This window comes from Lemur catta, chromosome 21 (assembly GCF_020740605.2).
Source record: "Lemur catta isolate mLemCat1 chromosome 21, mLemCat1.pri, whole genome shotgun sequence".
Classification (NCBI taxonomy): domain Eukaryota; kingdom Metazoa; phylum Chordata; class Mammalia; order Primates; family Lemuridae; genus Lemur; species Lemur catta.
In genome coordinates, this window is record NC_059148.1 from 9,651,389 (window position 1) to 9,679,374 (window position 27,986).

The 27,986-nt window shown below is 45.9% G+C and overlaps 1 protein-coding gene and 2 long non-coding RNA genes across 3 annotated transcripts; all 3 read left to right on the forward strand.

The window, feature by feature from the left end:
* Positions 1–2,420: 2,420 nt before the first annotated feature.
* Positions 2,421–4,731, forward strand: LOC123626182. The gene is made up of 5 exons (XM_045535097.1): positions 2,421–2,533; positions 2,641–2,959; positions 3,322–3,373; positions 4,191–4,335; positions 4,592–4,731. Exons 1-5 carry the CDS (start codon positions 2,488–2,490, stop codon positions 4,729–4,731), a joined length of 702 nt encoding a protein of 233 aa, XP_045391053.1. The 5' UTR covers positions 2,421–2,487.
* A 1,331-nt stretch (positions 4,732–6,062) lies between these two features.
* On the forward strand, positions 6,063–11,589 carry LOC123625685. The gene is made up of 3 exons (XR_006730611.1): positions 6,063–6,084; positions 9,350–9,388; positions 11,503–11,589. It is a non-coding gene; the product is annotated as an uncharacterized LOC123625685 (long non-coding RNA).
* A 5,589-nt stretch (positions 11,590–17,178) lies between these two features.
* LOC123625688 lies at positions 17,179–27,845 on the forward strand. Its single transcript, XR_006730614.1, has 4 exons — positions 17,179–17,199; positions 19,171–19,224; positions 20,880–20,956; positions 27,818–27,845. It is a non-coding gene; the product is annotated as an uncharacterized LOC123625688 (long non-coding RNA).
* The last annotated feature ends 141 nt before the right edge of the window (positions 27,846–27,986 follow it).

Sequence of the window (27,986 nt, forward strand, 5' to 3'; positions counted from 1 at the left end):
ACCTCCAATGGGTCAGAGCATAATCCTTAAAAAGTTAAATATATGCCTCTCATGCAAATATAGCATTACCATATGTCAGACTAATTACTCAATTCATATGTTATTGAGTAGACCAGTCAGAAGGTAAATAATTTATATATGAATTGTATAAGTTTAAGTGTGCATATATGTAGTTATAGATAGATGATAGATTCCTATCCAACCACAGGACAGGAAATTTGAAGCTATTATTTATTGTTGTTGGACATGAGCTGTCCTAAGGGATCATGAATCTATAAGCTTTGGATTTGTCTTCTGCTCTGACAAAAATTACCAATTATCACGATCCTGTCTATATGGAATGTATGGAGTGTGGCATGTGGATTTTGGACATTTCCGTCTCCCCCCAGGCTCTCCTAAAGTGGATTCCACTCTCCCTTCCCATCTCCCCACCCTCCATGACTCACCCTGGTGACAGGTGGCCTGTCCCCGCCTGCCTCCCCAGTAGCCTCAGCAGATCAGGCCCAGCCAGAGAGGAAGCGCCTTGCCCTGGTGAACCAGAGCAGCTGCCCTGGAAGTGCTGAGGCCAGGGTGCTGGAGCCAGGGTGGGGCTGGACCGGGGAGTCAGCCGTGGCCCTGCTCCTCCCTCTGCCCCCAGCCTGAGAGCTCGGGGGCACCACAGAGCGAGCCGCCCTGGGCTGGGAGGGGACGTGGGCAGCCTTGTCCTGTGTGAGACACCTCAGCCTGGGTGAATCCCTGTCCACTCAGTGGGAGAAACCGGAAACAAAATTCACCGTGAACATGAGCTGCACCATTGCAGAGGACACGACAAGACGACAGGGGCTGCGAGCACAGTAGTGATGTTTCCACTTGATAAAAACATAGAACTCGATTTTGCCTCATATTTTTAAACACAGTAAATATTTTAAAAACTGAACATAAAATACGGTTTAAAAAACAGCTGAAAAAGAAAAAAAAAATCAAATAATGACATACTTGAGTTGCAAACCCAAAATACGGTGTACATGTATATTTTGTTAACTACACAGCCTGGTTTCATTTACATGGCTCCAGTAGATCTCACTCTTCCCTACTAAATAGCACATTTAACATTTAATGGGACTGCCACTGGCTAGTGACACGCTCCCCATAAACACCAAAAAAGCAATCATTGTGTTCCTCTCCACACTCCAAAACGTCCCAAACACACATTTGTTAAGAGGGCCTACAAGGCCAGAAATTTTGCAGTCATATATACGTTTGGTTCTTATTTTGTTTTTGTAGGTGAGATCATCTTTTATTTCTTTTTTTTTCTTATGCCGAGAGTTTTTAAATATATTGCACCCTAGATGTCATCATCCATGAGAGATTAACCATTTCTCTCAGTGTTAACCCCCCCCAGAGCACCCATTACTGAACATGAACCATCTACCTTTATTCTCTAAACGTCCTGTTCGGACCGGCTGCTGTAAGAACTGAAACACATCAGGCTCACCTGGGGCCACACACTGGTCCAAGCAATTTAAACCCTTAACTCTTCCCGTCTTCAAATACTGAGCGTGTCGCCATTTTTGGTCTTAGCAAAATGCTGCACAGGCAGCTGCCGTGGGCCCCGCTCCCCGATTTGGGGGCTTGGAGGGTGGATTCCTGGGAGAGACACACTGGACAGGTATCCAGGTGACTGTTGTTTCAAATCTGTGGAAATTAGACACAGAACAGAGACTTTCCCAAATTAATATTCTAGGAAAACCCCCGAGGGCTTCTCCCCACCCCCTCCCCATCACTAGGGACGGGAGCTTCTTCGTCCTCAGCACTGCGGGATCCAGGAGGAAGGACAGCTCTGGCCACCAGGGAGGGACCACATATGAGGAAAGGACCTGGAGCCCCCACGGCTGGGGAAGTGAGTCCATGGGGGTCGGTCCCTGCTCTCCACTTGATTCTGACCTACAAGGACTGTGCAGAGAGACCCCACCTCAGTCCTGCCCAAGGGACAGCTCGGGGAAGTGGGGACAGGGTCACACTGAGGAGCCCAGTAGGGCGTGAGGACTGCACTGAGGGACTGGCGAGGCCACAGGAGTGGCTGCCTGGCCTGGCCTGAAGCAGGGAAGGTGGACGGAGCAGTGGGGAGGCAGGACTGGCTCTGGGGGCCCTAGTCACAATGTCACAGAATTGTGTGTCTGGGACTGGACACCAGGGGGCACTCAGGGCTTGTTCCTCAGGGCCTGGGGGTGATCAGAGCTGGGACCAGCCACCTGCCCTGCCTGGTGCCCTCTGCTCAGGGCACAGCTGTGACCTCCCCAGCCCCTGGGACCGCACAGCTCCGCCCCTGCCCACCCCTGACACCCTCAGGCACAGGGGCCTGAGCAGGGCCCAGGGTGGGGGCAGAAAGCTGGGGCTCATTTGCATGGAGGGAGCCCCCCCTCTCAGGGGATGAAGAGGGGAAGGACAGACCTGGGGAAGCTGCTTCAGCTGCGGGCACAGAAGGCAGCACTCGGGACAGTCTCCACCATGGCCTGGGCCCCTCTGCTCCTCACCCTCCTGGCTCACTGCGCAGGTGACCTGACTCGGGCAGGGGAAGGGCCCTGGGAACAACATGGGGCCCTGCTCTGTCCTCTTGTCTCCAGACCCAGAATCACCCTGTCTGTGTCTCTCCCCTTCCAGGGTCCTGGGCCCAGTCTGGGCTGACTCAGCCGCCCTCGGTGTCTGGAGCCCCGGGGCAGATGGTCACCATCTCTTGCAGCAACATCCAGGGTAGTTATGTGCACTGGCACCAGCAGCTCCCAGGAACGGCCCCCAGACTCCTCATCTATGATAATAGTGACAGACCCTCAGGGGTCCCTGCGCGATTCTCTGGCTCCAAGTCTGGCAGCTCGGCCTCCCTGACCATCACAGGGCTCCAGGCTGAGGACGAGGCTGACTATTACTGCCAGTCCTATGACAGCAGCCTGGGTGCTCCACAGTGCTCCAGGCCCCCAAGGAAGTGAGACAAGAACCCCCTTCCTCACCCGCAGGAGGGTGGATGCCTGGCAGCTGCTGCTCAGGCCCAGCCTGTGGCTTATGCTGCTGCTGCTGCTGCCACCATGGGCCCAGCTGCACCCACGGGCACCACGTGGGCAAGGAGGCTCCTCCTGCCCTTCTGTCCTCAGGGTCACTCACAGCAGCCCAGGGCTGGGAAAGGGGTCTCCAAGGAATCAACTTTCCCTGCTCGTCTGTAGCTTGGGACACAGGGTCTCTTTGCACCGAGGTCCAGGGGCTGAGCTGGCAGGTGCAGCTGTGTCATCTCAGACCCACCTGTGAGTGTGGGACTCTGTGTCTCCATAGTCCTCTTGTCCCTGTTCCCAGGAGTTCCCAGAGCTGCATCTTCTTCTCATTTGACCTCAGTGTGTTTTTATCTGTTTGTTCCAGCCTATTCTTATAAGTGTTTTTAGTGAGGAATAATTGACATGCAATAGACCACTGATACTGAAGTGCCCAGTTTCATATGTCTTGAGATATTTGTGCACCCTTGAAATTGTCACCAAAATCAAGTCAAGGAACCCCTCCTCACCCCAAAAGTCTCCTCCTGCCCCTTTAGAATCCTCCCTCCACCCCTCCCTAAGCCCCTCCCAGATGACCTCTGATCTGTGCACCTGTGGTTGGTTTGTTTTTAAGGTTCGTAAGTGGATCCGTACCTTATAGACCTCTAATGTCATGCTCCTGTCACTCACACACTCCCTTTGAAACACTCTCACATGGTTGTTAAATGGCACTTGATCCTAACAGAGGACACGGCAGGACCTGTATGATCCCTGCACACTTTTCCTTCTGGGTTTCTGGGTCTTTAGAATCTCCCAAGGATCCAGAAAGGGGAAGCCCTGTCACCCTAATCTCACCCTCCCCACCCCCACCACCCGTGGGCAGAAGCCTTCCCTTCCTGTGCTCAGACCCCAGGGCCAGCACATGGGCTGTGGGGACATCTGTTGCCCCCTGGGACGGGTTGGGCCTGCACTGCCTCCCTGCACCCGCACCCCTGCAAGCCTGTCCCCAGGGGACCCGCTGGGCCACCCTCCTCTCCGTGCAACCCGGTCCTCCCTGGGCCTTCTCAGGACTGCCACAGGCGCCCCACCCTGGCCTGGAGCTTTGGCAGCCCGTCACACAGGGGACAGTCTCGTCCTAGCATGGAGGAGGTCACACACTGCCTGCTCCTCCTGGAGCCCTTCTGCCTCCTGTAGGAGGGTCCCTGCAGGGCCCCAGGCCCACTGGCTCCTGTGCACCCCCCTGGGGACAACAGGAGCCACCTTGCCTCCGATTCCACTGGCAAGGACAGGCAAGTCCCAAGGTCTGGGGAGCAGATGGCAGAGCTCCCCACTCAAAAAGGTGAGCACGCTTAGGGGGCTCCCTCCCCTCCACTGGACCTACAGATTCAGGAGCAGTTTTCCCTGGGGGACATTGATGGACTTGCGTTCTCACTATTGCCACCTGCTCACCCTGTGACTTCCAACACACTTGTCGCCCTCTCTGACTCTCCATTTCCTTAACTCTGCCGTGAGTAGCTGGACTTTGATCTTCCAGCCCTAAAACTCGGACTTCATTTCTGTGGGAGGAGGCTGCAGCTGTGGGGCCGTAACCACAGTGTCTGGTCCACAAAACCCGCCTCCTCCGTCCTACAAGCTGCAGGTGCAGAGCTCCTTCTGGGTTCCAAGGTCTAACTCCCGCAGTTACACCCCCTCCCCAGCCCGGACAGGTGCCCTTATCCCCATTTTACTGATATGAAAACTGAGGTCAGGAGTGGATGAGGTGCAGAAATGGGACCTCCCCTCAGGCCTGTCTGAATTCAAAGCCCCATGTTCTTTCCACTAAAAACGCTGCCTCCTCAGGTCATTTCCTTCAACACTAAAAAGGCTGGATTCTCAGAGGTAATGGCAGGGTCCTTCCTCTTCATGCTGGTCACTGTCCCTCAGCTCTCTGAGCCCACCTTTGTGCATTATCCTTGGGAGTTCCTGGGGAACATCTCTGGTGTGTGGGGCAGCTGATGTGGACCTTGTGTCACTGTCACAGCCCAACACCATGACCCAAAGCTTCCCAACAGAATGGAGGAGGCCCCCTCACAGAAGACCAACAGGGACCCAGGATGTGGGAGTTGTGAGGGGAGTGAGAAGTGGGAAACTGTGTTCCAGGCAGAACGAAGAGCTGGTGCAAAGGCCCTGAGGTGCTCTGGCCTCAGAAAACTCTAAGTGAACAGTGTGACAGACGGACAGCCGGGCAGGGCAGTGGGCAGGGCACAGACCATGCAGAGCCTTGTAGGTCATTGTCAGGAGTCTGGATGTGATCCAGAAGTCCCAGGGGACCCAGGAGATGTTGCAAACTATGGAGAGATGTGGTCAGCTTTTTCCTCTAGAGCTACACTCTCCAATATGGTAGCTGCTACCCATGCGGTTAATTGAAATTAATTTAAATGAAACTAATTTAAAAATTCAATTCATTAGTGGGATGTGCCATATTTGAAGTGCCCATTAGCTGCCCGTGGCTCCCCTACTGGACAGCACATGTAACGAGCGTTCCCATCATGACAGAAGGTTCTGTCGACAGCGCTGCGCTGGGGATCTCTGAGGGTTCTGGGTGGAAGGTGTTTTCCAGAGAAGGAGACCAGTGAGGATGGGCTCCAGCGATTCCGTGAGAGATGCTCCTGGCCAGAGCCTGGCATGGTCCCTGAACACAGTAGGTGTCCTCAGAAATGGCAGCCTGTCTGTCGGATGACCCCCAGTGATCCACACATGTGAATATCCATGTCCTATGTGATCACCTTCCAAATGAATAGGAGCTGACCTGAGTGGACAACAGGATATGGTGGAGGTGACAGTGTGTGAGTTTCAAGGCTACGTCATAAAAGGCACTGCAGCTTGTCCCTTGGTATCCTGAGTCTCTCAGTCTGGGAGAAGCCAGTCGCCATGTCATGGAGACACTCAGTCAGAGACCCCATCGGATGAGGCACTGAGGACTCCCATCCGCAGCCAGGACCAGCTTGTCAGCCACGTGGGTGAACTGCCTTGGAGGTGGGAGTGGAGGGTCAGTCAAGCCTTCATCTGACGGCAACCTCACCAGACACCCTGAGCCAGGACCAGGCAGGTGAGCTGACCCCAGACTCCTGACCCTCAAGAGATGCAAGTTGATAAAAGATTTCAGTACTCCAAGCTTCTGTTTCTTGATTTATAGAATAGTTCTAATCAATGTCCTTGTGGGGTTCCTGCCCAGATTAAATGGGGCAATATGTGCATAAGGATGGTGAGGGCATGGCAGACCCATGACATATGGGAGCTGTTTTATTAGTTGAGAAGATGACGAGAAAAGCCACATGATGTGATAAATGGTGGAGCAGAGTCTTTGCATAGCTTCGGAGGCCTGGATGCGGTTTCTCAGGAATCAGGCTGTGACCCATGTGTGTAGCCTGGACTGAAAGAGCAAGTCCTCATTTGACCCTGAGACAGGAACTCTGGGCCCCAGAGGCAGAGCCCGGTGTGGTGGACAGTCTGGAACTCCCAGGAGTGCAGGGTTGTAACTCAGACTCTGTCAGACCGGGGCTCCCCACTGGCCTGGCTCCACCACCGACTGAGCTACGTGAAACTAATCAGTGAAGTCACCCTTTGAACCTCAGTGTCCTCATCTGTGAAAAGTGTTGATGCCGATAGGTAGCTTGCAATGAGTGCTGGCTACGTGCCAGGTCTTGTTTTAAGTAATTCACGTCCATTAACTAACTTAGTCTTCATAAAAGCCCCAGGAAGCAGGTGCTGTTATATCCCCATTTTACAGATGAGGAAAGTGAGTCACAGGAAAGTTAGATTGCTCACTAGGGAATGTCCAAGCCAGGATTTAAACCCAGGCAGAAAGTGACACCCTGTGTCTCTCAAGGTTCTGTTTGAAAAGACCAAGGACCTCTGCCTGGCTATCGAAGGTCACTGACCTGGGAAGCCCTTGGCCACCAAATCAGAGCTCTGAGTGCCCTCGAACTTCTCTGCTGCCAGGAAGCCCAGGCCACATGGGGAGGCCACCTCTAGGTCCCCCAGCCAAACCCAAATTCCAGTGCAGACCTGTGAGTGATGTCACCTCCAGATGAGTCCAGCCCCTTGGTGTGGATGCAACTCCAGCCAGCAAGGCGTCTCTGCAGCTCCCAGACACGTCAGCTAGCGGGAAAGAGCCATCTCCACTGCACATGGTCTGAGTCCCTGTCCCCGAGAACCATAAGCAAGATAAAATGGTTGTTTGATGCCACTATATCTTTGAGGGGCATTCATCTTTTAAAGAGAATTTCATAGCGAAACCACAAGAATAACACACTTGTAGGAAATTCAAAAGGTACAAAAAGATGTGCATTAAATCTGGGTTTTCCCCCTTCCCTCTTGTGCAGCCTACCAGGTTCTGCCTCTGGAAGTAACAGCTGTGAAAGTGTCTGCACATCCTCCCAGATGTAGTAAATAGTAATTATATAGCGCTGGCACTGCCATAAAGTTTTATAAGGGCTTTGCTTACATTTACTCGTTTATTGTTCATCTACTGTGCACACTCAGGAGGCAGCAAGAAGGAAAGTCCCTTGTTCCGTCTACCAGTTGTCTACGAATGCCAGTCTGAACTGCTCTTGGTTTCTGCCTTTCACATGCTGTTACTCTGATCAGATGGTTTCTCATTTATTAATATGTTCCCTAATTCTTTTTCATTTTCTCCCTCAATCTGGCATGCCAAGATCTCTCTCTTATACATAATATCTATCTATCTACCTATCTACACAAACACCTGTGTTATGTGTGTGCATGTGTGTATATATACATATATTAGATGTCAAACACTCACACATATACACTCATTTTTCTATCCAGCTGGGGACCATTAAAAGTCCTCTGTTTAGAACAACGTAACACCACCTGTTCCTTCCCACACCCTCTCAACCATCCCCTCAACTGGATAATCCCTGGAGAACATCAGGCAACATCTATATTAATGCAGTTTTTATACCTCATCAGTGTCTTATTAGACTTATTAGTTCTAGAAACGGGAAGAACCGGCAGTGATGGAGGTTTGTACTGTAGAGTCTCATATGTTGAAGGGCAACTAGTTTGTTTGAAACAAGGCAACCGTTTCATTTTTATCTTAATAATGTCACTTGTTCGTTGGTTTGGGGGCTTTTCCATCCCTTCCTGTACCCAATATTCATGACCAAATCATAAGAACGGGTGTGACCGGTGGTTGCTGTATGAGCCCAAACACATGTTCAATCCCAGAGCTTGAGATTATCCAAAACTCTCCATTTAGAAAATTATTAATTATATATTTTCCACCAACCAAAGGGTGAATGTATGACAATCAAAATTTGAAAAAAATTACTCAGTGGTCAGCCAGTCTATGCCATATATAATGACAAAGAAATTGCTCAGTGAGCTGACAGAGCTTGTTAACTGTGAGCACATAGTCTTAGTTGCACAGAGCAAAGGATATATACACAGGTGATAAGGGAAGGATTTATATCATTTGACAACTAATGTGTCTTAGAGAGGCACAATGAATTTTTTTTTTTTGAGACAGAGTCTCACTCTGTTGCCCAGGCTAGAGTGCCAAGGCATCAGCCTAGCTCACAGCAACCTCAAACTCTTGGGCTCAAGCGATCCTACTGCCTCAGCCTCCCGAGTAGCTAGGACTACAGGCATGCACCACCATGCCCTGCTAATTTTTCTATATAGTTTTAGCTGTCCATATAATTTGTTTCTATTTTTTTAGTAGAGACGGGATCTCACTCTTGCTCAGGCTGGTCTCCAACTCCTGAGCTCAAACAATCTGCTCACCTCGGCCTCCCAGAGTGCTAGGATTACAGGTGTGAGCCACCGCGAGCCCACAATGAATATTTAAAATGTGTTTTTTTTTTAATTTAGTGGCACAATTTTTAAATTACTAGATTGAGAAATGTCTGGTGAGTCAGAAATGCTCTCAATGGATGGGGATGGTATTTTCAATCAAGAATGGGACTTACTTTTATTTTTAACATGTTAGTTTTGTTTTTCTTCACCCTGAAATTTTCACTATCAACTTTATTTGGGGGCGGGCTTGTCACTTTTGCTCATGTGTTTTCATAAACAAAGGATAATAATGTGTGAGTCTGAGATTGAGTTTTTGAGAAAAAACCCACATACTCTTAAATGATACCCTTGTACATGTAAAAAGACACTTGTTAGAGAGCAGCAGTTGGACCCCATTGGGTGGCCGTTGTTCTCTCTGGAAGTTCTGTGATGACCTGTCGCCATGGTAATGTGATGATGTATATCCACCTGACATCTCAACTGTTAGTCTCAGCTGAGAAGTTGATACTTCACGGCAGTCCTACTGATCTTTCCTTTGTTCATTGGTCCAGAGTCCTTCAACATGGGAAACGTGAATTCCTGTTGGACAGGTGTGCTGACATTGACCATCAGATTGTCCTTTCTTCAAATGGGGCAGTTATTTATTTTCACTTCCCTTACTCTACTTTGTGTACAGATTTGTAGATGTCTGATAGAGTTTTGTCTTATTTCTCAATTTATAGTGTTGATTCTTCTATCGAGTTAGTTGCTTTAAATAGTTTCCTAAATTTAGGAAACTGTACTATTTCCTAATGCCAGTTTTATACACAGTCTTCCGGAGGATAGGCACGGAAAGGAAAACACCCACATGACCTTCATCACATTTGGAGAATCCTGATGCCAAATACAGCAAGAGACACGACAGGGAAGGGAAATTAAGGCCACACTCTTCTGAATGTAGATGTCAAAATCCAAAACCAAATTTCATTACACTCTGAAACTGGAGATTTTCAAAAGAAAAGAAACTGAGATTTCATGGGGAGGTATCTAAGAGGTTGATGAGAACAGGGTCATGGGCTGCTTGGGTGCTGCCAGGAAGAGTGATGAGAAGGGACAGTGCCAAGGGGTTAGTGGAAAGGACATTTGGTAAAAAGGGAAGGAGGGCCTGTGAGGTCCTCAGGGAGGGCCCTGGGGTGGGTTCTCCTGTTTGTATCCATGGCCAGGTCCCTCTAAGAGGAGACGGGACTCTGCCCCTACCCCTGTAAGATGGAGGGACGGATGGGGAGTTTGTGAAGAATTAGTTTGGTGTGGAAGGGTGTGAGCAGGGAGGTGCACACTCTGTGCTGGTGCAGCCACTGCTCCTCAACCAAGGCTGTTCCTCAGGTAAGAGGTCAGGGAGACAGTGGGGGGTCACAGACTTCATTCATCAAACCACTGAGTCACCGCCCAGATGGCCACACTCCCAGTTAATTCCCATGGGCTGCTGCTGCAGGCTTGGCCAGCTGAAGGGAAGTTCATTCCTGGCGTAGCCATCACGTGGCAGTTGGTTTGGAACATCCAGGATTCTGAGCCAGGTTGGGAGCCAAGGTAACCACCGGTCACACAGAGTGGCCAACTGGGGATGGCAATGCTCAGGCCAAGGCAGCTGGCAGCATGAAGGTGCTGGGGGAAGAAGCCACACACTGGGACTTGCCTTTCAGACAGGCTTTGTTTGCAGGAAACTGTTGCATTTTAGGTCAAGGTAGAATCCTAGAGGGAAGAGGCCAAGTCATGTTTTGAGCCCTTCTCTTGACTCAGCCATGTCCTCCAGGGCTTCGACCTCTCTGAAGAAAGCTTGAGGCAGGACGTGAGAAAGTGCGTGAGAAGAGCCCTTGCTGCTCATTCCAGGGCATGGTGTAGATGTCTCAGGTGTTTGGAGATCTCTGTAACCTGAAAATCAACTACGCTCTTGTCCCAGATCCATCACTCATCAGTGCTGTGACTCTGGGAATGTCACTTAAAAACCTCTCAATTTCACTTTCCTAAACTGTAAATGATGGGTTGTAGCCCCTGCTCTACCTGTCCCTCAGGGCTGGTGTTGGGTGTCACAGAAAATCACAGATAGTCTCTGTGAGCTGGAAGGCATCACAGCTGTGGAAAGGATAAAGTGAACTTCCAGCCTGCACTTCCCTGCAGCCATCCAAACTCCCTCCCTGTATTGAGCCACCACCAAGTGTCTGGCTTATCCTTTCACACATTTGATGATTGAATATTGCCGGGTGCTTATGAAGCAAGCACCTGTCGTCTTAGGGCTTTACATACATTTAATCATTTTTAGATGGATTAACATGTTTACATCTCATAGCAGGGAACTTAGGAACAGAGGGCTCTCTAACTTCCCAGGTGCATGCAGATTGTAAAGAGAATTTGAACCCAGGCCATTAGGCACCAGCCCCTGTGTTCTTGGTCACTCTGCTCTGCTGCTTTCCTACGTTGCTGGGTCCACAGAAAGGGATTTGCCTACACAATTAGTCTGTTGGGTTTTCAGTGCAACCCACACTACAAGATCATCCTAAAGGCCAACTCTGGGTCAGGTGACTTTGCCAAGCAGTTGCAGAAAAATGGGATCAAATGTTCAATCTGTGAATAAATTCTCCTAATTTTCTATAGTCTTCTGCCAGCAAGATGTCCACAGCTATGTTTCTTGTAATACATTTCCAGGATATAAAAAGTCTCTCTCTTCCAGGGACAAGAAAATCTGCTGGCTCCAGGAAGTGGGTCAAAAGAATCCAAAAGTGGCCATTGAAGAGAGTACACCGCAGAAACAAAGCAAATGAAGGTACTATTTAAATGGAATTATTAAGTACATTCAAGAATAGTAATTAAATTTATTCAGTGCTCCATATTTAAGATAAATTCTAAATGTGTGACACTATATTTTTTATTTGCTGTGTGCAAATTTATAATTATGAAAACAATCACTAGTGATACAGCTACAGAAATAAGGATATATTTACAACGTAAGCTTTTGCACATTTTAATAGAAAACAGCGTGACATCTTAACCTAATATTCAGAGATTTGGCTCATTTCTAAACATGAACTAAAATGAATTTTTTCCTGAAACAGTGTTGCCAGATGTTTAAAAATTAATAGACATTATGTAGAAGGGTTTTAATTTAATGTATAAATTGAACAGAGTGTACAGAAAGTTGCCATACCCCTCACCCCATGGCTTTCTTTTCTTAATCATGTCCTTGATTGATGTGGTCCATGTGTTATTTTTAGTAATACAATAACTGAGCCTATATTGGTACTGAAGACTGAAATAAAAGTCCTAAACTGCTTAAGCACACTAATTGATCCTCCTTTGACTAAAATATCCAAATTTTAGAGCTTCTGGCTATGGCAGGATAGAAAGATGGTCATGTTCCATTTTTCCCCTCACTCCCCTTACTAATCATGACCAGGTTTTACTAAAGGCCGGTGGGAGAGACCAAAAGGCTGGAAGACCCCTCTGCTTATGTCATCTGACCCTGGCACACTCTTCCCATTTGTATCTGTCCAACATGACGTCCATTTTAAACAACAAAGAGTTTCTTCTTAATAAGCAGCTGCAGGTTGTGGAGTGGCTCTGGCTGGTCTCCTGAAGGTGGGAAATTCATGGACTCGTCCTGTACACTTGACCCTTTTATGCATAGGATCTAATTATAATGCATTTCAGTATTAAATCTCCATCTCAAAGTGATCACGAGATGTATGTTAATACATGTAAACCTAATACGCATGTGCATGGGTCTCTGTCATTATCATCATCAATATTCATAGCTCCTCCTGCAACCTGCCCCATATGTACACCTGACCAGCTTGTTCAGCATAAACTCCTGTCTTACCCTCCCTCCCTCCCTCCAAGTGCCTGTCACCTGGCTTCTTCTGAGGCTGCACTTCCCAGCTTTTCATGATGACCCGCCTGCAGGTTGTGAACCTTTCTAAGAAAGAAAGACTGCTTTCTACATTTATAGACTGTGACTTTTTCAGTTGACCATATATTATTATTACTATTGGCTAAAGTCCAGACTTTGGGTTAAGGTTCACTCTGTGTTGTACAGTCTAATGATTTTGACAAACTCATAATGTCCTTCATCACCATTACACAATAGTGTCATGCCCTAAACATGACCCATGCTTTACCTATTAACCCCTCTCCCCTTTTGCCAGAATTGCTGGCAATCACTGATCTTTTTACTGTCTCTTTAGTTTTTTTTTTATTTTTCAGAACTGTATAGAGTTAGAATCACAGAGGATGCAGCTTTTCAGACAGACTTATTTACATAGCAATATGCACTGAAGATTTTTTATATGTGTTTGTAGCTTGCTATGTCAGTGGGTTTTATCAATAAGTAATACTCCATTGGATCAATGTAACAAAGTTTGGTGGAACATTCACCTCTTGTAAGATGTCCTGGTTACTTCTAGTTTGGACAGTTATGAATAAAGCTGCCATAATTCCTTGTACTTTTTTTGTGTGTGGACATTGTTTTTCAATTTACTTGGGTAAATACTTAAGTTTGTGATAACCAACTTGTAGAATAAAACCGTGTTTTCCTCTGTAAGAATTTGGTGGAATTCACAAGTGAAACCCTCTGAGACAGTTGTTGTTTTGTTATTGTCATTGTTTCTACAAGGTATTAGTTATTAATTCAAATTCTAAAAATACATACACGCCTATTTAGTTATCTGTTTCTCATTCGCTGAGTTTTGGTAGTTTCACACGTTGAAGGAATCGGTCCACTTTATGTAAACCATGCAGTTTGTGGGCATGGATATACACAAAGATTCCCTCATTGTCTTCTTAATGCCCATGGGATCAGTATTGATGATTCCTCTTTTATTTATATTATTACTACACTGTGTCTTCTTTTCTTTGTGGTTACTGTGACTAGAACCTTTTCAATTTTATTGATCCTTCTGAAGAATCAGTTTTAGATTTTGAGAATTCTCTCTGTTGTTTTCCTATTTTTCCATTAGATTGAATTCTGCAATCTTTTTTTTTCTTTACTTCTCTTTACTTTACATCACACATCTCTTTTTATGTCTAGTTTCCTAAGGTGAAAGCTTATGTTATTAGATTAAATTCTTTCTTATTCTCTACAGAGATTTACGAATGCAACTAATGCCACAGATGTGTATATTTAATAACTAAAATAATGTACATATTTCACCACAATATTTTTTTGGCAATCCAACAGAAGTGATGACAACTGCAGTAGCAGCATATGCAGCTACACAGAAGCCAAATGACCTTGTAACGTTTCAAGAAATAAGTGTGTATTGCCTGGGCTTCAAAATGAACAAGAGGAGTGAAGAGGCCTGGTCTTTGAATAATGATGTGGATTTTCATATTGGCCTGTGTGTAGAATGACCATTTCACCTGGCTTAGGTAGCCCTAGATGGAAAGCGAACGCTCTGTTTCATCTTTCCCACCCCTCTCCTTTGCCTCCCTTCACTGTCAAGGACAGCCCAGCAGCAGCTCAGTCTGTGCCGTTAACCACACACCTGCACACACTGCAGCCCCGTGTCTACACCATGCCAGGTCCCCTAAGTGAGTCTTCAGCAACACCTTTGTGCTGACAGTTCCTCTGTGTTTCCCCAGAATCCCCACAGGTTGTGGTGGAAGAGGTGGACAGTACAAAATCAGAAGAGGCCCTGTCTTTTGAGAAGGTAAGGTTGTCTTTCCTTGTAAGGGACTGAAATGCTTTTTCTTGGTTTCTTTCTTTTTCACTTGAATTAAGATATTAAAGTCTGACCATGTCCATTATAAATTATAGATAGAATTTCTTGGCGGGGAGAATGTCTAGTGAGAGTTTATTACCAGCTGAACCTGATTGAAGATGGCATTTATAAATGACAACATCAGTTACAAACTGCATGGTAGTGAGCATTTTCCTCAGTAGTAATTTTCCTTCTTGAAAAAGAATTTTGTATTTACCAAAATGGTCTTAAGAAATCCTTCTTGAAAATCTTCTGCTTTTGCACAAGCATCTTCTGTGCTTTATTCTGGGGCCATTGCCGCAATCACTGTTTCCCATCTGGTTTTCTGATGTTAGCAAGAGAGCAAAAGACTTCTGCAAGCAGAAGACAGCAAGGCCTGATCCTCATAGTGTTTTCCTTTCTCTACTTGCAGGTGGACTCCAGGGCAAATATAAACAGTACGTATTCTGGGGTCAATCTCTGGCTGTGGAAAAATCTAAGTGATGAGAAAAGTGGGACTAGCTTGCTATTGTCTGTAGAGCCACCTCGTTCCGGCTTCCTGCTGGAGACAAGGACTGGGGGTGTGGGGCAGGAAACTCATGGTCCAGGAAAGAACTGTTACCATCAACTCGAGTCTCTATGACACCTGAGTTATTACATGGCATGGGCAGGTGTGCATGAGGGTTGGGAGGCACCGAGGGGTGAGCCTATGTGCAGTGACTACAAGTGTGGTTGTGAGTGTGTGTATTTCCTAAGATTTGCACCTCCATGCACAGCACAGTACAAGTGTCATTTTTCTTAAAAAAAAAAAATGCCAACATGCCCTCCCACTTTATATGACTCTACTCAGTCATCCCTCATCAAAGACACATTTTAAGGTTGGTTTCATATTGTTCCCCCTTCAATGGAGATGGTGCAGACATGCATGGCTCAAGATCTTAATGTAAGCAGAGGCCAATGTGAACTCAGTTCTACGTCACACTGTTGATGCTCTGGGTCACTGAACTGAAGTCAACACTCACCTGTAGGGTCCAGTACCTTACCTACAGGGCAGGGAATTCCAAGAGCACACCTGGAAGTGTTATAGTCTACAAGCATCCCAAACACTGTCCATCAATATAAGGTGGCCTCGATGGTCACATCACTCAGGGTAGCAACAGGTACATTTTACAGTGAACTCGAGTGTGACTATCAGTGTGAAGCACACATGGAAAACTCTCAGGATTCTGATCACCTGGCAGATTCTGAGCAGTGGGAGACACCACATGGCAATGCTGAGGTCCCTCCTCAACACGTGGGCAAAAGCAGAGAAGCAGCAGGGAGATACTGTTTGGTATTGAATAACATCATCATGACAAGCCTTAGAAATGCTCAAATCCAGCAGTGCACAAACTCCAAGGACATTTCCAAATAAGAATTCAAAGGATGATGTGGTTGTCAGCCTGGTGCCCAGATGAGATTTCCTAGTTGTGAATGTCCTACAGAGCCAGGCCAGAGAGGGTCCGCACTCCCCACATGCTGACCCACGCTGCACTGTCCCACTGCCAGAGGCTCGTGTGAGCATGAGCAGCAGCTGATCCATGGACACACACGATATATTGAACAGGAATCCAGAAAGGAAAATAGAGTGGTGATTATCTCTAAATTATAGGAGAGTTCCATATTTGCAAATCTTTTTCATTTAATTATCCTTGTAACAAAAGATAAGGAAATACACATCATGGAATATTTTGCCTAGAATTGCATCCAGTCCCCCAATAAAGATTGCTCGCAGCAAGCGTAAAGTCTGCTAGAGGAGAAGGTCTAGATAATAGCAGCACAGGTGGACCCTGGGGGAAGACAGGATCTTGGAAGGTATCAGTAAGGTAGTGGCATTTACCTCGGCTTCCCAGTGGGCAGGAGGAGCCCCGAGACTCTGTCACTAACAAACAGACAGCTTACTGCCCGTTGGTTAGGTGGCCTTCAGCTGGACAACCACATGCTCTGTTTCTCGAGTCTGTCCTGTTTCATGCATTTGCCTTTTCTCTCATCCCGAGTCCACGTCAAGCAATGTCCCCTTAATGATCCATGACCGACACCTGCAAGGTACTGACATTCACTCTGTCTCCTAGTTCCATCTGAGGACCCACAGATCAAGCTCGCTGGCACCAGAGGAGACATAATTCCATCTATGTCCAAGGTCAGGCCACCTGTCTTTGTCTGAAATGAAAATGTTCCTTTCTTGGTTTCTTTCTTTTCCAATTGAAAAAATATATGACAAGCTGAACAAGGATATTTGAGATGTCTTATGTGTTTTCCTTGGTGGGTAAAATTTTGGCTCAGAGTGTATTGCCAACTGAGACCTGACTCAAAGATTCAAGATGTCGTTAAAATATCAAGGCATCAGTTACAGCCTCTATTCTAGTGAGATTTTTCCTCAGCAGCATTTTTATCTCTTTGGAAAAAGTTTTTGTAATTGCCAATCAAAATGGGCTTGAGGGATACATCCTCCACAGAAGGCAGTGACTTTAGGCATGAGCAAGTTTGCTCCGTTCTTGCTTTTGGGGTTCCTTGCCTCTCCCACTCTCTCCTGTCTTGTTTTCCACTGTCACCAAGTGCACAAAAGCCCTCTGCAAATAGGACGTGGAATGGTCTCATGCTCATGCTAATTCCTTTTCTGTAATTACAGGTGGCCTCAGGAGTCAAGACAGAGAGTACGTATTCTAGAACCCCCCATTTACTAAAGCATGACTAGATGATGGGAAAGGTGGCACTACCCTGTCGGCCTTCCTATGGGGAGGCCCTGATTCCAGCTGTCTGCTGTAGAGGAGGATTGGGGGTGTGATGATAGAAGCTGATTTTCCAAGGAACCACGGCCACTGTCAATAGCCCTGGAAGCAGCTGTGTTCCCTCTAGGTGGTGCAGGGCTGTGTGCATGCGGTGGACTGTGTCTGCATGTGAATCCAGTGGTTGGATCTTGATAGTGTGTGAGTGTGTATTTTTGCACGTTTTAGTGTTTCTCTAGATATATGTTATCCTATTACCAGTGTCTACATTTTTAATGGAAAAATACAATTATCACTATAGCACAATTATAAGCATTTAAAAAAATTCATAAATTTCAAGTTTTTCATGTTTTCAGTTCATTGCATGCTGCATGTTTCTCAATTAACCTTTAAAATGAATCCGATCTACACCTGGAAATTGTTCATTAGTTTCTGAAAGGATTCACTGTGTGAATCCCTGCTTGTGTCAGTTACAACTTCATTCATTTAATAATCTCACTGCTTTATAGGCCTTTCTGTTTTCTCCTGAGATGTGAGTGATCATGACACTTCACTGTTGCCATGTCCCTCCTTCACAAACCTTTTCTAGGAGCGACCTCAAAATTAACCTTCCAGAACCATCTTCAGCACAAAGAGTGGGGCAGGCTCCTGCTTTTGCAGTTAGACCCTGGTACAGCCACACGCTGGACCCAGTTCTTTCAGGAAACTGCAAAGGAGGAGCCCACAGGCAGAGTGGGGGGAAAATCCCTCCAACTTTCTCCACTGAGGTCTAACATGAATCTTCAGATACTGTTGCCCAGAATAGGAAATGCCACGTTCACGTGGAAACTCAGTCTCCCAACACCGAGCCTCCTCCCACTCGTGGGCCATGGCCGGTCACTGCAAGGGCAGGGACTGGATCCTCCTCATCTCTCCCCCTTCCAGAGCTCAGCCCTGGGAAGCCGGTTGGGCCCCATGAGCAGCTGAGAGATACACCCCTGGGCTGGGAACGAGCTCAGGTGGGGAAAGGCTCCCTCCTCAGTGTGTCCAGCCTGTTGGCCCCACAGTAGTCCAGGTGCTTTCCCAGGTTCTAGTCAGGCTCAGGAGAGATGAGGGTGGGCTCCTGAGGACAGCGAGGTGTCTCCCCACCCCTCTATGCTGCCTGCTCTGATCCTGCCCAGGGAGTGTGTGCAGGGCCATGCTCCTCCTCTCTGTTTAATACAGCACCCTCTGCAGGAAACCCCTGTGATCCTGCACGCTGTCCTCACTGTCACTGTGTCCCAGGGTCACAGAGTGCCTAGCCCTGACACTGTGCGCAGTCAATGAATGACTGGATCAGAGCAGCCAACTATCCTGCAAGGACACACCGGGGAGGGGAGCTCTGTTTTCATCATCTTTGGATCCTAGAGCTGCGCTAGGCAGTGTGGTCATCAGTAGACAGACGTGCCTGCTCACGTCTTAATTCCTTAAAATAAGTAAACTTAAAAATTCACCACTTCATTATACGAGCCCCTTTATTCGTGCCCAATAATAGTGTGTCTATGCCCCAGACAGCAGCTCCATCATTCCAACACGTTCTCTTGGGCAGCCTGGCCCGGCGTCTGCTTATTGAACTCACCTAACTCACAGCATGTGAGTGAGTTAGAGTTTCAGGTTAAGGAGGGTGGACTTAAGAGCTGTGATGCTCCAGTGGAAATGGGGAAGTGAGATGAGGAAGGGGGATCCTCTCTCCTGAGGGTCTGCAACTGTGAGCAGTGCCTTGTTGAAGCCCTCTGACTCCACTGGGTCCAGGGAAGGTCTGAGATCCCAGAGGAAAGAGCAGGGTGATCCTGTGTCATCCAGGTGGCCTCACCTGGAGTAGGAGGGATGGGCGTGGCAGTCCCTTGGACAACATCCTTGCTCATGTTTGTGTCTCTGCAGAGTGGACATACAACATCCGGTATCCCTCCAGTGATGAGGAGGAAGACTCCGCAGGTAGGGAACCACCTTTGAGCCAGGTCCCAAGGAGAGAGATTCCTGGGGGCCGCTGGCTTCCTCCAGCTGCTCGGGATACTGTGGCTGGGGGCATGAAATCCTAAGAAAAAGAGAAATATGTGCTCTTTTCCTACCGTGCTGACGTGAGAATAGGAGCTGTTAGGTCTATGGGCATTGAGCATACTATTTGTAGCCTCTTTTTCGCTTTCTCGGATGATGATAATCTTTCCAAAAAGAACTATTTTTTCTTGTTTCTGCCTCTGCCAAACATGAGAGCCTTTAGCTTTCATTGGTCAGCAGCTCTCGGGAGATGTGCCTAAGGCATCATGGTTTGAATGTTGACTGTTGACCCACACTGGGAAAATCTGACAGGAAACACGTACCCCACCAGCAGTATGGGAACCTCCCAGTGTGACAGGTGAGGGGCAAGAAGGCCACCTTCTTTCTGTGGACCTTCGGGACTTAGAGTAGCACCTTCGTGTTCTGTCCCATCTACCTCTGGGTGAAAAGACAGTCCAAGGATGGGAGAGGTAAAGAATTCTTGCTCTGGGATTACTACCTATGCCCCGGCTTCCTGGAGACATGAAGGAAGAACACGATCTTGAGCAGATTTCTGGCCTCCGCTCCTCACCCAAATGCCAACTCCTGGTCTGGGAATAAAACCTGGATTTTCTTCCATTGGAGAGACCCATGTCCCACTGCCCGTTGAGACCCTCCAAGGCCAGCAGGACTCCAGAGGCTGCGTGAGGGGCTGCTGGGCTTGCTGCCCTCACTGGCTCTCACAGTCCCAGTGACCTAATTCCTGGAATAGACCAGGACCAGGACAGAGCCTCAGGGCAGCAGGGGCAGAGGTCACTGCTCCTCTCAGACCCACTGCTCCAGCCAGACAGTGCTGCCCTGGTCCCCACCCTCCTGTCAGACCCCACTGTTCCCCTTCCTCAGGCCTGCCAGGTGCCCTCCCTCCCAGCCCTCCCTTGGCTCAGTGCAAACCCTGGTAGGTCCCCTTTCTCAACGTGGCAACAACTGCTTGTCTCACTTGCAGACTACGGGAATTGAGACACCCTTTTTTAAAAAAAAGTGTGTTCCTCCCCTCTTATTTCTTAGGGAAATTACAGGGTTGTTGTGAAGATCAAGTGCTTCCAAAGTTCCTGAAGTCAACTCAGCTCAACAAACCTTGCTTGACATAATATGTTGGTCGTACTTCTCTCCCACAGGACCCAGTGCAATCCTAGGCTTATGACAGGTGGCCCCTAGGTTTGGGTTCGGAATTGATCAATTGATTGATTAGGGTGGGTAGCATGGTAGCCTGGATATTTCCACCAATTATCCCGTGTGACAGAAAAATATGATGATGGAGGGAGACGGGAGAGGGAAGGCAGTGCCATGCACAGGAGGCCATGGGGACAGTGGCTGTCTTTGGCAGGGACAGGATGACACAGGCATCCCTTCCTGGCTACAGTTACAGATTTTAATCTGGATAAGGGGCCCTGGAGAACCGCAACCCATTACTCACTGCAGAGGGGAAGGAATGAGGTTCTGGGACAAGTTAGCAGAGATGAGGAAGAATTGGGTTCTCTCATTGGGAGATAAAACATGAGGAGCAGCAGGGTCCAAGTTCTTACCTCAAATCTAACTCTGTTTTTTCTTTCCCCAAGGCCACCTTTTAATGATCCTAGCTCTGGTGCATGCGGAGGAAGGGTTCTCAGATGAAGACTGGACCACCACCTTGCATGTAATTTATTTCCTGTTTGCATTGCTGTTTTGTTCTATTTCCTATCCATCAACTCCTCCTTGTGGCTCCTTCCCATACCCTCTTTCCCTCCTTTCTTGACTCTCTCCCTGGAGGGTCTGGTCTCAGCAGGCAGTTGATATACTTGCATCTTTAATGTGTATAAAATCTCCCTCCATTCTGGGTCCTGCACACCCACCGCAGAGAGCCCTGCTGCCATCTCTGTGCCTCCCCAGTGGTCCCTGCACCCGTGTCTGTGCTGCATAGTCCTGTGCCGACACCCGGGCAGGCCGTGATGTGTAGTTGTCAGCCTGGTCCCAGGGGACCTGCAGCTGCCACAGGGTTGGGAAGCTTGAATCAAACATGAGGCCACAGAACAAGGGCCGGCTCACTGTTGCCCTCCCCAAGTCAGCTCATGTAGCTGCAGCTATTTCATTTGTGAATTGTATGTATTTAGAATTATCTTTAGTGATACTTTATATTTCATGCTCAACTTTGTTTCATTAAACAGTATCTATCTATTACAGTTTTTTTAAAACCTTTTCATATGAAATAAAACTGATAGGTAGAAAAGCACCCAAACATAGAAAGATTTTAATAATTTATTATAAGGCAATCACCCTAGTGACCACCAGAAAGATCCCACCCTCTCACATCACACTCATTTAGACTTCGTTGTGCAAATACCCAGAAATTTAGCACTTGTGACATACCTTTTATTTCTTTCTTTCTAGGCATTTTTTGGTCTGAAGTTTCTTCATTGTCTGGAAGGGATCATGGAAATAATATTACTTAAGGTCTTCCATGACAGTGTGGAAGGGTCTTTTTCACTTGAATGTTAGTTTTGCTGAATGTGAGGTTCACAGCTCACTGTTTCTTTGCTTGAATATCTCATATACGCTATTGCATTGCTTTTAGGCACAAAGTATTGCTCTCAAAAAGGTAGATGAGATTCTCATTTGCTTTTCTTTGTACGTCACTTATACTTATTTGTCAAGAAGAGCTCCATGTTCCTAAGCTTATAAACTCGGAAAACTAGAAGTAACTATTTTTTTTTTTGGATTGATATGGACCAGTGTTACCATACAATTGATCCATTTTTGTATTATTTATGATTATTTATTGAGCACCTACTATGTGCCAGCCATTGCACTCAGGCTAGGGAATATTTAGTAAGACAGACACATGATTTTTTTATTTCTTGGAGCTAACTTTTAGTCTCGTGAGATAGAAATTAAGCCACATGCATATTAAATAGGTAATGAGACAGGACAGCGGGAGGTTGTCACTGCTCTGGTGAACAGAAACACAGCAGGGACAGGGCTCAGGACAGCTCAGGTTGTCCCGTGTCTTAGGCCCATCAAGTATTGGCTAATGCTTCTGTGACTTTTCTCCTTCCTGACATATGGCAGCATTTTAACAGGAAGGGAACATGACCCACAATTTACAGCACCCATCCACCTCTTTCCACACTGTGTCCTAGGAGGCCAAGGTGCATGAGCGGACAGACAGAGGGAACTGGAGGATGAAACAGCCACAATGTGTAAAATCCCTCAGCTTTCCCCACCCACGACTGTGCAGCAGAACCACCCACGAGGCTGTGTCCTCTCTAGTCCTCTACTTCTAAAGGATGACAAGAGCCCTTCCCCAGAGGAAGATGATATGGCAGCACCATTTCCCTTCTAGAAAAAACAGGGTCCAGCAGATATTCTCTTCATTTACATTTAAGACTAAAGTTCTATACCAGATCATTCTGGGATCACCAGAACACACACAGGGAACTCCACATGTAGCTGTATAAGTAGATTAGGTTAATCAATGTTCCAGATGACACTTTTATATTGGAGTTACTCTGGTTTCACTTCTGTCTATGCCTCATGGGTCATGGTGTCCGGTCACTACCCGGAGCTTGCACCTTCCTCTGCCCCAGGACTGGAAAGCCCGATGCTTCTAGTCATGTTGGCCTCTCACGATGCCCCTGACCTCCATCCTCAACAGCACCGGCACCCGCTTTTCTAAGCTCCTATGCCATGGACTTGAAGGAGCATCAGAGAGACAGGGAAAGTGAGCTCCTGATAGCTGGACGGTGATTCTAAATCTTGCCTGTTGTGAATAGCTCTGCAATAAACAGAGGAGTGCAGATACCTTCTCTATATCCTGAATTCCCCTCTTCTTGGCTACATACCCAGCAGTGGGATTGCTGGGTCAAATGGTGGTTGTGTTTTTAGTTTTTTGAAGAATCTCCATACTGTTCTCCATTGCGGTTGCACTAACTTACATTCCCACCAACATTGCCTGAGGGTTCCCCTTTCTCCACATCCTCGCCGGCATTCGTTATTGCCCGTCTTTTTGATGAATGAATTTTAACTGGTATCATCTCATCCTAGTTTTGATTTGCATTTCTCTGATGCTTAATGATGTTTAATATTGGTTCATATACCTGCTGTCATTTGTGTGTCTTCTTTTGAGAAATGACTACTCAGATCCTTTGCCCATTTTTAAATTGGATTATTTGATTTTTTTTCCTTGTTGCATTTTTGGAGCTCTTTATATGTTCTAGTTATTGATCTCTTGTTACATGGGGAGTTTGCAAACATTTTCTCCCATTCTGTGGGTTGTCACTTCCCTTTGTTGCTTGTTTACTTTGTTGCAAAAAGCATTTTCACTTGCTGTGATCCCCTTTGTCCAATTTTGCTTTGGATGCCTGTGCTTGGGGTAATTACTCAAGAACTCCTTGTGCAGACCAGTGTCCTGAAGCATTTCCTCAATGTTTTCTTTTAGTAGTTTCATGGTTTCAGATCTTAGATTTAAGTCTTTAATTCATTTGGATTTGCTTTGTGTATATGGTAAGAGATAAGGGTCTAGCATAATTTTTCTGCATGCAGATACTCAGTTTTCCCAGCACCGTCTGTTGAAGAGTTCACCATCATCTCCCTGCTGTATGTTCTTGGCATCTTTACCAAAGATAAGTTCACTATAGAGGTGTGGATTTATGCCTGGGTTCTCCATTCTGTTCCAGTAATCTGTGTGTCTGTTCTTATGCTATGACTATGCTGTTTTGGTTATTATAGCTCTGTAGTATAATTTGAAGTCAGGTAATGTTTGTTTTGTTCTTTTTGCTCAGGATGGCTGTGGCTATTCTGGGTCTTTTGTGGCTCCATGTAAATTTCAGGATTATTTTTTATATCTCTGTGAAGAAGAATGTCCTTGGTATTTTGATGGAGATTGCATTGAATCTGTAGGTTGCTTTGGATTGCAAGGACATTTTAACAGCATTAATTCTTCCAATCCATGACCCTGGAATATCTTTCCACTTTTTTGTTTGTCATCATTAGTTTCTTTCATCCATGTCTAGAGTTTTCAGCATAGATATATTTCACTTCTTTGTTTAAGTTTATTCCTAGGTATTTTATTTTATTTGTAGCCATCGTAAATGGAATTACTGTCTTGGATTCTTTTTCAGATTGTTTCCTGCTGGCATTTAGAAATGCTGCTGATGTTTGTATGTTGATTTCCTATTCTGCAACTTTACTGAATTTGTTTATCACTTCTAATAGTTTTTTGAGGAGTCTTTAGGTTTCTCTAGATATAAGAAAATATCCTCTGTGGAAAAAAAAAGGATAATTTGACTTATTGCATTCCAGTTTGGATACCCTTTACTTCTTTCTCTTCTCAGATTGTGTGTGTTAGCTAGAATTTCCAGTACTGTGTTGAGTAACAGTGGTGAGGTGGGCATCCTTGTCCTCTTCTGGATCTTAGAGGAAAGGCTTTCAGTTTTTCCCCATTCAGTATGATACATGCTGTGGTTCTGTCATATATGCCTTTTTATCATATTGTGGTAAGTTCCTTCTATGCTGTTTTTTGGTACTTTTTGTCACAATTGGATATTGAATTTTATTGAGTACTTTTGGAGCATTAATTAAAATCTCATATGGTTTTTGTCCAACCAACTTTTCATTTTGTTTATGTTTTGTATTTGGTTTTATTTCAATTTCTTTTATTTATGCTCTGATTTTGTTATTTCTTTTCTTCCACTAATTTTGCTTTTGGTTTGCTGTTGTTGTAGGTTTGGAGATGCATCATTCGGTTGTTTATTTGAAGCTTTTCTACTTTTTTGATAAAGGCACTTATTGCTATGAACTTTCCTCTTATTACTGCTTTTACTGTATCCCATAGATTTTGATATATTGTGCTTTCATGTTCATTTGTTTTGCAAAATGTTTTAAATTCCTTTTTAATCTTTTCATTGGCCCACTGGTCATTCAGGAACATATTTAGTTTCCATGTGTTCATATAGTTTCCAGTGTTCCTCTTGTTATTGAATTCTAGTTTTATTCCGTTGTGGCCAGAAAAAATACTTGGTATGATTTTATGAGTTTTTATGAGTTTTTTAACACTTGTTTTGTGGCCTAACATGTGGTCTATCCCTAAGAATGATCCATGAGCCAAGGAGAAAAATATGTGTTCTGCTGCTATTGGATGAAACGTTCTGTAAATATCTATTAGGCCCATTTGGTCTCTAGTGCAGATTAAGTCCAGTGTTTCTTTGTTTCTTTCCTGTCGGAATGGAATGTCCAGTGTTGAAAGTGCAGTGTTGAGGTCTACAACAATTACTGTATGGTGGTCTCTCTTTCTGTAGCTCTGGTAATATTTACTTTATATATCCAGGTTTTCCAGTGTTGGGTGCATGTATATTTACTGCTGTAATTGACCTCTTTATCATTATATACAGATGTTCTTTCTCTCTTTTATATGTTTTGTCTTGAAATCTCTTTTGTCTGATAGGAGTATAGCTATCCCTGCTCTTTTTTGGGTTCCATTTGCAGCGAATATCTTCTTGCATCCCATTGTTTTCGTCTTTGTGTGTCCTTATAGGTGAAGTGGATTTCTTGTAGTCAGTAGATTGTTGGCTCTTGATTTTTTGTTATCCAGCCACTCTATGTCTTTTGATTATGGAGTTTAGTTTATTCACTTTCAATGTTACCATCAGTACATAAGGATGATAATACTTACCATGTTGTTCTTTGATTCCTGGTTGTTTTGTGGTCCTACCTTTCCTTCCTGTACAAAGTCTTTGTTTCCAATTTTAAATGGCCTTGTAATAATGTACAGAGTAGCTTCCTTTTGCTGCTTCACCCCCATCTGGTTACTCCCCCTCTCAACATTTCATTGCAGCCATACTGTCCTTCTTGACATTCTTTAACATAGTGTGCTCGTTTCTCCCTCAGGGCCTTTGCACTGCTTCCTTCTTTAATTTCTAAAGCATTTTTATGGTTCTTTCATTGCCCAATGGGGGAGACTTTAGAAGAAATTTCTGAGCTGTGGCCAATAGTTTCTCTGGATGGTCAGGGACTTGGAAGGGACATAGTTGGAAATTGGTGACAAGGAGGTCTGGAGAAGTGGTATAAGGGAGGAACCTCTCTAAATGGACAAAAACCAAGAAGATATTTGTTTGCAATGTGAACATTCACATTGCAAACAAATGCTCATGGAGTTAGGATGTTCTTTTATACTCATGGAGTAAGGATGTCCCTTTCATTGTGTATCTGTCAGCATCTTTCTCCAGACAGTCCAGTCATTGCCTAAATGTTCATGGCACAGTGGCCACAGTGATGGGGATGGAGGTGACACAGGCACAATGAATTGTACCTCACTTGGAAGCAAGGAGTCAGGATCAATCACAGCCCATGCTCGCCAGGAAGGAGTCAGCAGCACCAAAGCACTGAGAGTCAGGGCTCCACTTTGCTGCGGCCAGTGGGAAGCTGACCACACACCCTGGCCCTTGTGCTGCACTCCACAGGAGGATCCAGGACCACAGGAAGATTCAATAAGACCCAAAGTCTCATAATATAACTTCTAAAATGCCCACGATACAATAAAAATAATCACACATCATAACAAGATCCAGAAAAATCACCTGTTGACTGAGAAAAGACAATCAGTAGACACGAACACTGAGATGCTGGAGTTACTGGAGTTCTGTGACAGACATTTTAGGGAGGAAATCATAAAATCACTATGATGAGCAATAATAGACACTTTTTCACAAATGGAAAATGAGAAAAATTCAGAAATGAAATATGAGTTATGCATACACAAAATAGAAATTAGAGGGCTGAATATCGTGATAGAGAAAGTAAAATCTCACTGTGTGGACTCAGGGACAGGTAACACCTAAATATTATTCCAGAGATGTGGGAAGCTATTTAGCATAACCAGAGAACAATAATTACTAACAAGAAGTAGCTAAAGACATAAAAAACAGTGAAGCTGCTTTGACCGGGCAAGCAAGGTAGAAATGTTCAATAGATTAAACAACATTTATTTATTAGAAGATAAATGTGACCTTTCAGTCTGCATAGCACTCACCACCATTAGCATTCTCTGGAGGGGGTCACCAGGGTAGTACAGGTGTGCTAATGGGTGAGCAAGGCCAGAAGCAAGTTCAAGTTCAATGGGCCCTGGGTCCCTGCTCACTGGCCTGGGTTGGAGGTCACAGCAGCTGCTTCCTGCCCAGGGAAACACTCAGAACTCACACTCACCAGAGCCTCCTGACACTGGAGCTACAACTGGGCCTGGGGACACAGAACAGTGTGGTTGTGGGTGGGAAAGGGCTCAGACTGGAATAAAGCACCACCCAGAAAGAAACTCTGCCCCCAGGGAACTGAGGGAAGATAAAAGGCCACCACACAGGCAGCACCAGCTGTGTGGCCAGAGTGTCCTTGGCACATCCCCATCAAGGCCTGGGCTCCTCTCCTGCTGCTCCTCCTCACTCTCCTCAGATTCATTAGAGTTCAAACCAGCATGTGGGGTGATCCTCTGTCCTCCTTCCTCACTCATGACATGTGCCTGTTTTTGTTTCAGGGTCTAGTTCTCAGGCTGTGAAGACTCAGCAACCCTCGCTGATTCTGTTCCAGGAGGGAACAGTCACTGCCACCTGTGACTAATCTCTAATATGCACAGTTACTAAAGTTGTATTTTATTTTTTGCCATTAAAATCCAGTTGTTTCATGTTTTTAACCAACTCTGTTTT